Consider the following 15303-nt stretch of genomic DNA (forward strand, 5'->3'; position numbering starts at 1 on the left):
GTGATGCTGTCATGACAACTAAAGTGCTTCCTGAGTGCTTGTTGGGTAAACTGACTTTCCCAGAAGTGCTTCCTCCCTTTTACCCTTCCCCCTGCTGACATGCACACACATTCACATGTTTTGTTTTTTTTCACTACTTGCGAGGAGCCAGTTGTCACAGCACATTGCCCCTAACCCTAACCCTAACCTGCATAATGATGTGCCTAACCTTGACCTAAACCTAATTCTAACTTAAACCCTCAAACACCTCCTGAAAGAAATGCAGGCCAGCCACTGTGTCCTCAGAACGATACAAGAGCACACACACACACACACGTAGACACACACATTCCTGCAGTTGGTGAAATATTCATAAAATGCTTCATTCAGCAGTCCTGGCTTCTTTCCATGAAAGCCTGGTTGTCTCCAGAGTCCCAGTCAGCAGTGGCTTGTAGGACTGGTTAGACTGGTAGTTATGGACTCTTCTGATGCATGTAGGTCAGCTGATGAGTTATCAAATGATACAGTTTACACAACATTCACAGTTTTGCAGCAGTTACATGTTTTTTCCTTGCACTTTCTCTAGAAGTCTGTAAAGAGGTGATGTTGAATTTGATACACATGCACTCTGGTAAATGCTATGAAATGAAAGCGGGAAGGAGATGAATTTCTGAAGCTCAATCTCATCTCTAATGCTGCAGATAACGGGATTAGTTAAACTATGCATTTATACATATATATACATTTTCTTACTGGCACTGTCGTCACTTTAGGAAAAAGCTGTTTGTTTTGCTCCTTCAGGACAATTTGAGCATATGCAACCATTGTATAAGATATCCAAGCATTGATCCTGGCTATACATGTCTAATGTAGATGAGCACTGGAAGCACAATATTGTAATATAAAACCTGTAAATGTCCATCTGGCTGACTGAAAAAAGAAATACATCAAAACATTTTTCCTGACAGTGGAATCAAAGTATATACAATACAGCATCACCATGCATTTGGTGAGTGCATTTACAAATAGTCTGCACACTTGTATTTAAATAGGCCATAGGAAATGTTATATTCGTGCACATGCATTTCTCATGTTTGTCCGGTCCAGTAGGCCTCCACCTTTTGCTGAGATCACGTGTCTCAGGAGCATTATAATGGCACTGAGATCCCGACCCTTGTACCCTTAATCTGTGGGTGCTTGCAATTTTTGTTCTCAGTCGTTGGTCTATTGCTAGTGAGCCTTTTTTCAAGTAAATGAGTGTCAGCTTAATTCTGAAATAGTAATGTAATATGTTGTCTGGCATCAGTGTTATGCATTTGGATGAATTATTTCCCAACACATCTGGTCAGCATAACTTGACACTTGATTTATCATTATGATGGATTGCTAATTTGCGATCTCCCCTACTCGACTTTGACTGGGGCAATAATTTGGTTTATGTTTGAAAGCTATTGTGACCTGCTGGACCTCTTGCTTTCTGCCGGTGGCCTGATTGTGAGAATAAATGGGTGCTGAACAATGACCTTTTCTGCCATCCAACAGACCGGAAAACCCCATTGACTTGATTGTATATTATTATGGTATTATCATCTGGCTGTGTTTGTGTTCACACACAGGCGTACACAAAAGTGATCATGCTTCGCCACATCTATATGCACACACGCAGAGCCATGCACGCAAACACAGTGATACAATAATAATTTGTGGAGGTATGACACTCTTACTCATGCACACACACAAATAGGCACACACATGCTGTGTTTACGTTCCTTCGACCAGTAGCTCGCTGTGGGACAAATACAGGAAGAGGATATTTACTGTGTTTCCGTGCCTGGTTTATTAGTTCACAATCGTATCTGTTAATAGCATAGGCATTGTATCGAAGTTCAGCCTTACCATTTTTGTGTTTCTTGTGTAAAAGTTTACTTTTATGTCAACCCTGTTGAATGCGGACACAGTTGGAAGAGTTTCAGGACAGATGGAGATATAAGTGGATGTCACGTGCGACACATAATGGGAGCCATTTGGCTTCTTGCTCTTATTTTGCCTGATTGCGAAGTTCTGTTTGCTATTCTGTTGTGGAAGCAAGAAAAGTTACTCAAGTAATATAACTAAGTGCAATTTTGAGGAACCTGCATTCTCCTTTTGTATGTCCATATTATGCTGCTTTGTACTGTACGTCTACACCACTGCAGTCAGATGAAAATATTGTACTTTTTAGGCCACATTGCGATTATTTTGACAGATATTATAATTGTGATTTGATACACGATTAGTGGGAATGATCACTTTTTTCATCTCAATTATCATTTTCACTGAAAAAACTCTAACAATCATGATGCTGTGTTATTTGTGTGTGTATTGTGTGTTATTTACATGTACAACCCGATGTATAGGCCAGGACATCTCTGCAGCACTTAGTACAAAACACAACCTAAGACAATCTACATAGTTCAGATTAGTTTCATTTTAACCAGCTTCAGCTTTAAAATGCTGCTTACATGTCGTGGCATAAGTAATAAGGCAATAACTCACAATATTATTATATAATGATACATAGTGAGTACTTTTCATGTGTTTTAGGAATGGATTTGAATATTTCATACCCACATAAATGAATTTAAATCCAGTGCAGTGCTGATACACAGTATGGGGCCCTTGACTTTAACTTCAGTTTTACATCCCCTTCCCCCTTCGAGTATGCCTCCTTCCTTCTGCCTTCATCACTTTACTCCCTCTAATCCCACCAAATGACAGCCAGTCATATAAATCAACATGTTTACAATGAAATGTTTCCAATTAAAGAGGACGCTCGTTAAGAAGCATCAACGGACAGCGCTGGATCCTTAATTGCCTGGGATGCCAGTATGTGATGCATATTAATTACGTATTAACCTCACACACGCAAGCGCACACACACACAAATGCATACAGGCACATTAGTGTGTATTGCATATTAATTACCTATTACCCTTTGTGCTGTGCATTAAGAGCTGCGTGGCATCAGAAAGACAGCTTGCCCAAGGGCAACACACACACACTCACACACACTAATACCACCAACGCAGTCTATTCAGATTGCATTCACAATGAGGAATGAGCCATTTCAGTCAGCCAGCCATGACCATCACTAATCTCACCACAGGAAGTGTATGTGTGTCTGTGCGTGTATAAAGATTTATGCGTATGTATGAGTATGAGTGGGTGTGTCCCCTCAAGACATTTAAACAAGTAGAGCACCTGATCCAACAGCCTGCCTGTCCTTGCAACTGGAGATTTTTCATTGTAGGACGTCGACCAAGATAAATAATTAAGAGGTGATTGGATTCAATTAACTTAAGAAAATAGTCTCAGACAAAAATGGATTGTTTTAAAATTTCACCTAAAGAATGTACATACAGTTAGTATCAAGCTACAGATCAACAAGGTAAAATATGACAGTGGAGGTATTTTCAAGAATCTGGACATATGATCTTTATTTTAGGGATACAGCATCCATTACAAATACTTTAAATACAGTTCACGTTTTACTAAAAACTACAGTTTACGTGACTTAAAATGGGAAAGTCCATTTCCCTGTCAAGAGGTCATATTTGACCATATGTTCCATATTATATGCTTTTTGAGAGGAAACGGAGACAGCTCATTGTTTAATCTTTAAACCATACCAACCAAGCCAACCAACCAATAGTCTGCACGCACCCTGCTGGCTCCATTACCACTGTGCTTTGTGTGTCCAGCTATAAATGCTAACATCAGAATGCAAACATACGCACAATAACAATGCTATCATGTTGATGTTTCGCAGGTTACGTTTGCCATGTTAACTTGGATTTGGCCCGTTAGCATGCAGACATTTGCTAACAAAGCGCAACATATAGGGAATATCATTTTGTAGTTACTTGCAGGTTTTCCTATCAGGAACAAAGACACTGGACATGTGAAAATTAAGACCTGATGATGGCTCTAAACTAAAGATTGCCTGTGTTAACTGTTTCATGCACAAAATTTCTAGTTTCTTCAAATAATTTTGGTGCATTGTACGTTTTTGCCACTGATCGAGGGTAAATAGGTCTGTCACTTGCCGATTGCCGATCATTTTCAATAGCTTCTTGTCACAGTAATGGATAGTGATTAGAATTTAAATGAAAGGAGCAATCACTAAGTCACATGTAAATTGATCCAGTTGCCACTTAATATTTAGTCGAATTGCTTGTTTTGCGCTCGTCCTAACAGCCACACTAAGGGCTTAAAGGCTTTGTTCTTCACACACTTAACATACATGTTCTTCTTCACTCTCTGTGGCATTTTAATCGCTTTATCCCACTTTCAGGCTTCAGCTATCTGCCCTGACATTTATGCCCCCTGTTGAATTGATTGTGCATTTGTTGTGCCCCCTTGGAGAGGTAAATCCTTCGGCACATAATTAAGCAAAAACAGTCGAAATTGTGCATTTTATATTTATGTAGTCATTTGCAGTCAATCTGTCAAGTCATGTCTAACAATACATGCTTTCAATTAATTTCCACATGCATTTTCCTGTATGGAGCATGGATAATCTATTTATCCTAAATGGAAATGAGCTAGAATTAATGATAATAAATACCTTAACATCCCCACTGTTGCTGCTTGTTAGTCAACTGGAATTGACTTTCACTATAGTGGCATGCAATGGATTTTTTTTTTTTTTTTTTCACGCCACTTTGCACATTTTAATTGCAAATGTTTATATCATTCTCATAATCATTTGCAACTTTCAAGGAAAGGAAATGCATTATTTTAATTTAATCAACACACGTATAATCTTTGACACCACATTTTCAGTATATGTCTCATAATCTGTATGCAAATGTCTACATAGAAAAACAAAGTACTGTAGTTATTCTCAGCTGTGACAGCTTACAACCAATGTGGGCAATAGACAAAAAAAAAAATCTACTGGAACTCAAAACTCAATCAACAGGAAATCCAAATAAGGAGTCATCATAGTACCACACTGTGCCCACAGCATACTGTTTGATTGACAGGTGATCTTTGGGGAGCGCCGCACAGACACACCAGGCGGTGAGAGCTTGGCGCCAAAAATAAATAGAAATAATCATAGTCATACTGGCATAATAGCTGAACATAGTATCAAATTATTAATATGCTCAAAGGGGTTTTTATTTTTCAAGACTTTTATTTTTTTCTTGCTGCTTCTTCTGTGCTCTTCCGTCTGCTTCATTCTGTGCCTGTGCGTCTGTATATGTGAAATGAGCTGCCACCCCGTTTTTATTGATTTGGCCATGGGGGTTTGGAGGATGAAGTCAAGGAGAGCTAGACTCCAGACGATGGCTATAAATCTGTATGCAATCATAAATGTGTTCGTGGCAACAGGGCTGAAGCAGACAAAGGATCAGGTGTGTCCTACTGCCCTGAATGCTGCGTCCTTCTTCACATTACGCTCACGCACGCGTGTAGAAGGCGTTAAGGTTGTACGTCGTCAGGCTGCAACACAGTAAAATGAAGTCAGAATGAAATGCGATACAAACTGTATATTTAGTCAGTAAGTAAGCATCAACACAACAGGTATGGACCATTCTCTTTTGCATTTAGCCCTTGAACAAAATAAGTCGAAATGTAAGGACAGCAGACATAAGCCATCTTTTCACATCTGAATGAAAGAAGCCCTAAAGGCATACGTTACTGTCTGCGCTCTATTGAGCATGAATTGTCAGCTGTACAGTACTGCTATCTGCTCTTTCAAAACTAGGCCAAGCTTGTGAATACCTCAAAAGCAATGTGTGTGAACCTCAACTCGTAATTAGGGTATGTGTGGCATCTAACATGCCAAAAACATTTTCTGAAAAGCTTCCTGTGTGTGTGTGTGTGTGCGTGTGTGCGTGTCTGTGTGTGTATGTGTGTTTTCAGTGTTGTACAGTGCTCAGAAATCGTGGTTCCCAGTTTGCATGTTCTGGACTGTTGTCCTTACAATACCACAAAGACAAAGGTGTGTGTGTGTGTGTGTGTGTGTGTGTGTGTGTGTGTGTGTGTGTGTGTGTGTGTGTGTGTGTGTGTGTGTGCTTGTGTGCATGCGTGTGTGTGAGGCAGAGGTGAGACACAAGAGCGATCCAGGGCAGAGGGAGAATTTTTCAGGCCTAATGTTCCATGACAATGGACCAAGGTTCCGTCAAGGGGAATCAGAGCCACTGCCTCCTAACGCCTGACGCACACACACACGCACACACAAATCTCCCCCCCACTCCTCCTTTGTCTCATCCTCTCTCCTCTTTTCTCTCCCATCTCCCCTCGTAAACTTGGCTCTCTGCCTCCTCTCCCCTCTTTCCTTCTCCCATCTTATTTCCTTTTTACCGTCCCGTATTTCCTCTTCCCATATGCTTTATCTTTCCGTCCTCTCACCTGAAGTGTAATTATGTAGTTCTTAATCACAGTTACAGCCTGAATGGGCCTCACAACAGCCACATTGAGAAACAATGGGCGAAAACAATAGAGCCCTTAGAGGACAGACACAGATGAGACGTCTCCTCTCTTCTGTCCTGTACTCCTCTCTCTGTATCTTCATCCCTCCTCTCCTCTCCTCTCCTCTCCTCTCCTCTCCTCAACTATAGATGAAACTGAAATTTGTCATCGACTCCACAATATCTGTGGAGACAGTAATCTATAGAACTCTGCTTATCAGAGCTCCAATATCCCATTAGTATTTCACCCTCTATTGCATGTGTCTGTTTGTATCTGTCTTGGTGCAACAGCGAAATCAGGAAGAGAATCATGCAGTGATACACCAGTGATTGGTTGGCTTGGGGGCGCAGCCATGGCGACAGAGGTTGCTGATGTATTCTTGCGTGTTAACATTCTGAGTGTGTCACCCTGCTGTCTACCTGCCCCACTTAGATCAACCGTCTGACTGTTTGTTTGTGTGGGAGGAAGAGAGATTATGTCTGCGCTTGTTGTATTTGTTCCTATATGTTTCACACGTGGGGCCGGGTGGGTACAACACTGTGCAGCCGATGCGAGAGCGAATTCTTGCTGGTCACAAATCACTGAATTGAATTCTTGGTATGAACAGGAAGGGAAGTCCCTTTTTTTTGGTTAAGATAATAAAGCTTGAAGAGAGCAGGGTTGCTCCGTTTGGATGAAAGAAGTCCCTTGAGGGATATGAGAAGAGATCAGACCTCAGAAGGAACAAAGAAAAGATACAAATGTGACAACAAAATGCTTCTTTTAATTTCAGCTCTGCAACTACAGTCATATCTCTGATGAGGAACCTCAAAACAGCCACAGCCACCCAGGGAAATGTCTCTACTGTTTTGATGCTGACCTCTTTTTTTTTTTCCAAAGGAACTAACCATGCTGTCCTGCTTTTTCTCCCCCTCTCTCCCCATGATCCCCTTCCCTTTCCCATTTGTGTGTCTCCTCTTATCATCTCATCTCTTCTTTATCCAACCCCAAACACCCCATGCTCTCCACCCCCAGTCTGCAGAGTAGGCTTTTACCGCTCGCTGCTGGAATCTCTGGCCTGCAGTAAATGTCCACCCCACAGTGTGGCAAAGCAGGCAGGAGCCACTGCTTGCAGTTGCGAGGACGGATACTATAAGATTGACTCTGACCCTCCGAATATGGCCTGCACACGTGAGGATTATTATTCTTGGATATCACGTCAACTGTTAAACTCCTCTACGATATCACTACATGTATTTTTTTGTCTTCCTTTAACCTCTTTCCGTCTCTCTCAGGCCCTCCGTCTGCTCCACGCAACGCCATTTCCAATGTCAACGAGACCAGCGTCTTCCTGGAGTGGTCCGTCCCCATGGAAACAGGTGGCAGGAAGGATGTGCTCTACAACATCCTGTGCAGACGGGTCTTGCCTGACGGAAGGGGCTTGGAAGAATGCGGCCCAAACGTACGCTTTTTGCCACGCCGCATCGGCCTGTCAAACACCTCTGTGATGGTGGCAGACCTGCAGTCACACACCAACTACAGCTTCCTGCTGGAGGCTGTCAACGGGGTGTCGGAGCTGGCCAAAGACCACGCCAAGCAGTATGTGTCACTTAATGTGACGACCAATCAGGCAGGTACGTTGCGCCAGATCTGTCACAACTGTCAATACTTGCTTTTTTACCAATCACAGCCTCCCTATGAGTTCTCCAATCAGCACCACAGCTGTCATTTCCCCCCACCTTCCACAGCATTCAAACTTGCATTGAATTTCCCAACAGAAATCATCACCATTTTGCCATGACTCTTTTTTTTTCTCTCTCCTTATTGAGACTGCCACAGACCAACCTGTGTGTCGGATTCCAGGCGTGAATATGTGGGTTTTATAACAAAGACACCAGATGATCAAATTATCACAGTATTTGTCCAACAAATCTGTCGCTGCATTAATTTTCCCTCATGCACCATCCCTGCAGTGAATGAAGGAACATTGCACAGTGGAAAGCTTTTTTTTTTTTTTTTCTTGCTTTTTGCTTTTGCATCCAGATTTGTCATTGAAAAAGCAGCTTGGTCCCCTCAATTAGGCGGTACATTTCTTCAACATGATTTGCAGGAATTGGAGGCATAATGAAAGCTCTTGATTCGCAGGCTGTTTGTGTATTGGGTTTCTTGTGTGGTAGCAGGTGTTATTCTGCATGCCTATCAACAATGATGAATCAGGCTGATGACTTGCAAGTTTACATGTTAGATTCAGGCAAGGAAATACAATTATTGATCAACTCTGAGCAAAGAAGAAACTTCAGCTGGTATCATGTTTTGCTCGTGTAGCTGCTGGGAATGCTTTATTATCTGCATTGCCAGAGCAGCTTAGAACATTTGTGTAATTATTAAGAGTGTTTGAGCAAGGTCCTAAACCAACAACACTAAAGTGAGCAGCACAGTGGCCAAACATAAAAGATCGGTGTAATTTTGGACAATGAAAGAATCCACCTACTCCCCATAGCTGTAAATATCGAAAGCTTTGTTGGTTTTCCTTTGAAACTGAGATTAAAATTCTGCTCTGGGAGCCCATTTATGTGTTTACAGGAGGTATGTGCTTGTGTAGCTTATTTTATTTGCTTGTAATGAAATGGGTAGCTCACAGCATAATGAAATGAGAAAAATGTGAGCTTAATGCTCTCCTTCCCAAGACTTCCCTCTGTAGGGATGGTTAGAGAAAAAAACAATGTTTTGAAGGCGCATGTTTGTTCCTGTCTGCTGAACAGATGGTCCATTGGCAGTCTGGTAATAGTAGGTAGTAGTAGTAGGATGGATACAGTGTGTGTGTGTGTGTAGGAGAGAGAGATAGACAGTTGCTTGACAGCCGGAAGTACTGACAGCCCTCTAACTGTGTTGTCACTGTGGCTGTCAGCAGACTGAGTGGATTACACCAGACTGCAGAACTCGCATTCACTCTATTGGAGTTGTAGCTGGATTAAAGTTGGCCAGTCACTGCACCAAATGGAGATTAGGGATTACGTTAGATTACAAGTAGCTGGTAGAGTCACAGACAGATAAAATGTGCTGCTCTTTGGCATGAATGTGTCAAAGACGCGTTTTTGTTTCTCTTGATAGTAGATGAATACACTAATCACACCAGTAAAGCAGCACATATCAATAAAAACATGTGAAACAGTGGCAGACTATGTTCAGATGTTAGATTACACTTCAATGAAAGATTTTTAAAATAAGGTAAAAACAATGTTATGATCTGTATTTGTAAGTCAGATTGTTGCAGGAGATAATGCAGCACTAAGCACAATAACGTTTACAGGATAATAAACTGGAAGCGCTGGAAGGTTGACAGCTTTTGAACAGCTGTACCAATAGCTCTGTTTAGCTGTCCCAAATATCTGGAATACAGATTGCAGAACATATGTGCAAACATGCGCGCCCACATGCAAATGCTTGAAGTGTTCAGATGAACCATCAGTTAACTCCACAGCAAATATGATATTCCACCAAGTAAATGCATCAGTTCAATTAACACAAGGTACAGAAGATTTACATATGATTGTGGATGTGTACTAAATAAGTATACTTATACTATATTTTTCTATTTATTATCAAGGAATTGGTCAGACCCCTCAGTGCACCAAACTATCACACCCAGACCTTTTCCATCAGTGGTTCTCAACCTGGGGGGTCAGGACCTCTCCAAGGGTCACAAAACATCTTGCTGTGGGATCACACCACCCGCAATGCCTGCCAACATGTTGACGTCCTGATCCATGAGACACAGGAGTCATTATTACATGATTACATCTACGAACTTGACCTTCATTATGAGCTCAATACGCCCCTGTGAAGCTTTGTGAAAGGCTGTGACGGGGTTGTGTTGACCAAATCTGTCCACAGACTGTCAACAGACGCACAGACAGACAGACATGTAAACACCTGCCACTGAAAATCACCTCAGTGGTTTCCTGCTACAGTAGGTGTCTCCAGGACAACAGTTCGTCAGTTCGTCACTTTTGGGGACATTACATAGACTTACATTCATTCCCTGGAGATTTGTCCTAACCATAACCATAACCACTACTTGCGTAATGCTAACCCAAGCCTTCACCCTAAAATTTCATGATTTACATTTTGGGGACGTGCATTTTTGCCCCCATAAGGAAGGAGAGTCCCCGCAATGTGACTGTGTAAACAGATTTATGTCCCCACAATGTGAGTAATACATGGCCACACGCACGCCTGCATGCACACTCGCACACATGTATAGACTCACAAAGTGAAAAAATTCTAGCCACGCTGTCGAAGGGTAAATCACTCTGCTCACCACTCACTCATATGCAACATGTGATGAGGGGTCACAAGTAGCAACAGCATAATGTTGAGGGCTCTATGGCACTTAAAGCAGACTAAATTGATTTAATCTTAATTCGTCCCTTCACGCCGAGCTGAAGAACATTCATTCACTGATCTCTTCTTGTTGAAAGTTTGTTGTGTCTGACTGCTGCACCTTTTACCCACACCCAACAGTGACGTCATGTCACTGCAGTAAGGTTAGGAATTCAACCACTGGAGGTCTTTGTGTCGAGCGATTTCTTAAAGTAATCAGAACAGTCGTTTTTATCAATAATCCGGAGGTAATTGTAATGAGCAGTTTAGCATCCTCTGATCCAGCCTCGCCTCTGTATTGCAGATGTAATTAACCAATGAGCACTTTGACCAGCATCGTAAGCATCTGCTTTTTTTTTTTTTTTCCCTGTGTTGTGTGTGTGGGCTTTGGCTGTGCTTCTGCTTGCGAGGGTAAAAAGGCAAAAACAAGATACACAGACAAAAGTAAAAAAAAAAAAAAAAAAAAAAAAAGCGGGGGCGACAGGGAAACTCAGACAGTCAGAGACAGAGAGAAAGAGTCAGAGGATCTGCCGTTTGATGTGTGGGAAGTGTCACACTCGATAAGGGATCCGTGAAATAGGTGATTTCACAGTGTCCCTGTGAAGCCCTGCTGAATAATAAAGTGTTGGGTACTCGTGAGGAGGAGAGGTGAAAGGCAGGAGGGAAGGTGGAAAGAGAAGGACAGAACAACAGGACGGAGGTAGAGGGGACGACTGCGGAAGAGAAACCATGGGGAGGATAAGAAAAGGGCAGATCGCTGTAAAGCAGGAGGGAAAGGAATAAAGAGGGTGGACATAACTGCTTGTATGCATTCAAAAGCACTCAGAGATCTGGTGCAGCTTAACAGTTTTTAAAATGCAAGTCATATATTTTTGCACTGCTTTGATGTTGCCTTTCACACCAACACATAGTTTTGATAAGGTAGCGAGCTAGCGGCCGCTATTAAATTGTAGAAATCCATTTAAAAAGAAAAATAAACCACTGGACTGACTATAGAGTTGTTCTTGCAATAGTGATCATTTTGAAATGCACTCACGGTTTCTGTATAAAACTGTGAAGGCTTGAGTGACAGGAGTCAACATGCTGTTTAAACATGCTGTTTAATGTGGACGAGGAGAAAGTGTTCTTCATTCATCCAAATCATAGAAACAAACAGGCTTTGAAATCTAATTGGCCATTAATCATAAATAATCACTGAAAATGCAGTCTTTTCTAAGCCAATAAGCTTTATATGCACATTAAGTGAGTTTCTGTTGTAGCTCAGCTCTATTTTGTCTTTATTTCTGGCCATTTGTTTTTCATGTTGTTCACAGTGTGGGAGCTCTGTCTGGTAACTGCACACTAAATGCCTCCATACATTGTTTTGCTGTTACAAGCTATTAATCAAATGAATCGTGATACATTGCCTTGTGGGTGGTAAAATATAAGCACACAGCCTGGTGCTCTGCCCTTGTGTCTTACTTTTGTTTTAAGCTTAGATGTAAAAGTAGCGGGCTCACTCGAGTGTTTGCATTGAAACTGAAATGAATTGAACTTGAGTCAGAGGATTCGCTCCGCCAAGACACAGCGCCTTGTTCTTGTTGGCTCTCCTTCGTTTTTTCGCCTTGTTATGTCACACCCCTTCAGTGGAAATGGAACACAATCGCTGTGCGACCTTGTGTTTACAAAGCAGCATCCATTTGAATGGATTTCTGCACCGGAGATGCCTGAACACAGCATGCGAAAAATCATTTTAACCGCTGTGAACCAGGACACTTGGATGGATTTTACAACGCAAGGCATAAATGTTAGATCTGACTTTTGCATTTATCACGACTATTACAGTTGTGCATATTGGTACATACACATAGTCTGCGGAAATGGAATAGTAACAAAAACTAAATGAAAAGTGAGAAACCTTTTTGTGCAAAAACTCTGTAGAATTCTCATATTTTGTGTTCTTGAAATTTGAGATGGAGGTTGATTTTGTGTTTAGCTCCATAGTGTCAATCTTAACATATTTTATTTAAGAATCTTTCAAGGTTAAATAGCTTCAAAGATCTTCTGCTCTGTTTCTGTATCACCCAGAGTGTTTCTGACATGTTTGTAACACACTTTAGGGAGTGTCTGCTCTAGCAGCACCTTATTAATGCATATAGTGATGTTGGTTCAGAGGCTGCAGCCTTTTTAATTTATCATTTCCCCCCAAACAAGGTCAGAGTGGAAGAGGTTAAAGGAGTCAGATGACACATTTGGTAGATCAGCAGAGATGAGAATTGAGAGCGGGTCGGTAAGAAGCTGGTCATGCATATGAAGCCAGGAAGCATAGTGGCTTCATTTTATGGGTTAAGAGGCATCTTATATTTAGAGTATGGATGCCAATAACCCTGACTGAAAACATGCATGGTCCTGGATAGCTATCAAAAGGAACCTAATCATTTCAATCACTCAGACATTTATAATTCATGAAGAAATAAAGAAACTCAGCTGGAGCACTGCTAGCAGTGCACTCGGTGCTGCCCCTGGTGGTCAGAAGCAGCATTGGCAAAAGGGAGAGAGAGCAAGAAAGAAAGAAATCATTCAGCATCTTGTATTTTAAACAGTTCACGTTCAGCACCTTAAACTCTCAGACCAAGAAGGCGTCTCATGCTTTCAGTGTTCTTTTTATGACTTTTGAATTGAATTCCTAAGTGACTGAAATGTACAGGTCTCAGCTGATGGGAGTACAGTATGTGTATGACGGATCAGTTCCAGACTGCCAAATGACTGTCAGTGTTGCAAAGGTGGCATGAGATAAAGCAGAAAGACGGGGGGGTAAGTTTGAAAACAGACTAGATGAGAACAGCTTGACTACTTTACAACCATAAGAAAGCCATCTCTCGCTCTTTCTCTCGCTCTCTCTGTCTGGTATCTCTCTTTCATTCTGTTGCTGGATCTCGCTCTCTGTCATTCTCTGAGGGTAGTTAAAGGATAATAAACCAGATAGTTGAAGGTCTGTATTGATTTTGCTGATGCTTCAGACAGATAGTGGTCTCGGAGGCTTATGTTCTGCACGGTGATAACGGTGCTCTTATCTGAGGCCGGAGTTGTTACACTGGAGGGCTGCGCTCGTCCGCTGAATAGCTTTCACAACCTTTTTCTAACCTTTCTCTTCATGAAGTCGCATGTTTCACAGCTGCACAATGATGTGAAAACAGAAAGTGGCGTCGTAGATGTGAATTAAAATGCCAGGAGTTCATGTTCATTTGCGTCACCGTACTGGAGGTGCTCATTAGCAGATGTAACACACACACTGTAAGTGCTTAAACCAGGAAGTGTGATTCCACTGTCTTCCTTGTTGCTAAAATCAAAGTGATTCTGGCTCCTTGTCGACACTCTTTCACCATCTCTCCCTCTCGACGTCTCTCATTTCATCTCTCGCTTTTTTCTTTTTGTCAGCCCCCTCGCTTGTCCTCCACCCCCTCCTCCTCCTCCTCTTTCACCACCCCTTTCCTCTCCTCCATCACCTCCCATTCTCTCACTGCATTGACGTTTCTCAGTTATGTCAGATTTGAAAACACTTGTTTGTTTAGTCGCAGTCGCTGAGTCGTGGCACTAAAAGGTGTCACATTGTGTTGAAAGGTGCTTCTGTGGTCTAAAATGCTGCTTTGGGTGTTATTTGTAAGCGACGTGCATCTGTGCTGTTTTTGGTGTTTGGTGAAAAGAGAAGACTCGGGGCCCAGAAGGAAGAGGCAGAAATTATCTGATGACTAGATCTGCTGCTAGATTTGCTGTAGTTCATAGTAGTTAATTGGAAAAGGTATTTTACAGATGAATCATCTCTCTTTATATAAATGATAAAAATAATGATCAGCCTCAGCCCTAGTTCAAATGTATATATTTTATATGTGGAATGTCTCATCCAATTTATTCATATAACCCAAAATCATAAGTATGCATACCAGAGGGCTTTACACTCTGTACACCCTGATATGACACCTTCCATTCAGCTTTTGATTAAATATAGCATGGCACACTGCATCCATTTTCGGAGGATTTATACTTAGGTTTTGGTGTATTGTTACCCATTAAGCTGCTGGGAAAAGAAGCTTTATCTCCCATCATGGCACCCCAGCATTTATACCATTTAAGCATTGAGTGTGTGTGATTCGGTTTCTGGTTTCAGGCTTTTAAGATGTTGCAGATAACACTTCTGTGCGACCATCCACTCAGTATACAGTTACTGTGTTTGTTGCGATGATTTATTCCCCGTGGAGTTCTGCTGAGGCTATTGAAACCTAAACGGTGTTTAGCATTTGCAGCAGAGGCTCTCTCTTTCACACACACACACACGCACACACGCACACACACACACACACACACACACACACACACACACACACACTATTAGGATGTTGCCTGAGGGAGCATTTTGCCTGGTGAAAAGCTCTTTATGTGTCAGAGACTCCCCAACTGTCCCTCTGAGAAATGGACCAACAGTTCAGGTTACAACAGGATGGCTTGATGACTGATGCAAACTCACTC

At 41.8% G+C, this 15303-nt stretch overlaps 1 protein-coding gene across 1 annotated transcript in view; it reads left to right on the plus strand.

Annotated features, from left to right (window-relative positions):
- The window catches only part of LOC139348367 (ephrin type-A receptor 5), a 63081-nt gene that overhangs the window by 23601 nt on the left and 24177 nt on the right, over window positions 1-15303 (plus strand). Inside the window, exons 4-5 of the mRNA XM_070988384.1 lie at window positions 7453-7608; window positions 7713-8051. Coding sequence (XP_070844485.1) covers window positions 7453-7608; window positions 7713-8051 — 495 coding nt within the window. The remainder of the gene's footprint in view (window positions 1-7452; window positions 7609-7712; window positions 8052-15303) is intronic.

This window comes from Chaetodon trifascialis, chromosome 20 (assembly GCF_039877785.1).
Source record: "Chaetodon trifascialis isolate fChaTrf1 chromosome 20, fChaTrf1.hap1, whole genome shotgun sequence".
In the NCBI taxonomy this organism is placed as follows: Eukaryota; Metazoa; Chordata; class Actinopteri; order Chaetodontiformes; family Chaetodontidae; genus Chaetodon; species Chaetodon trifascialis.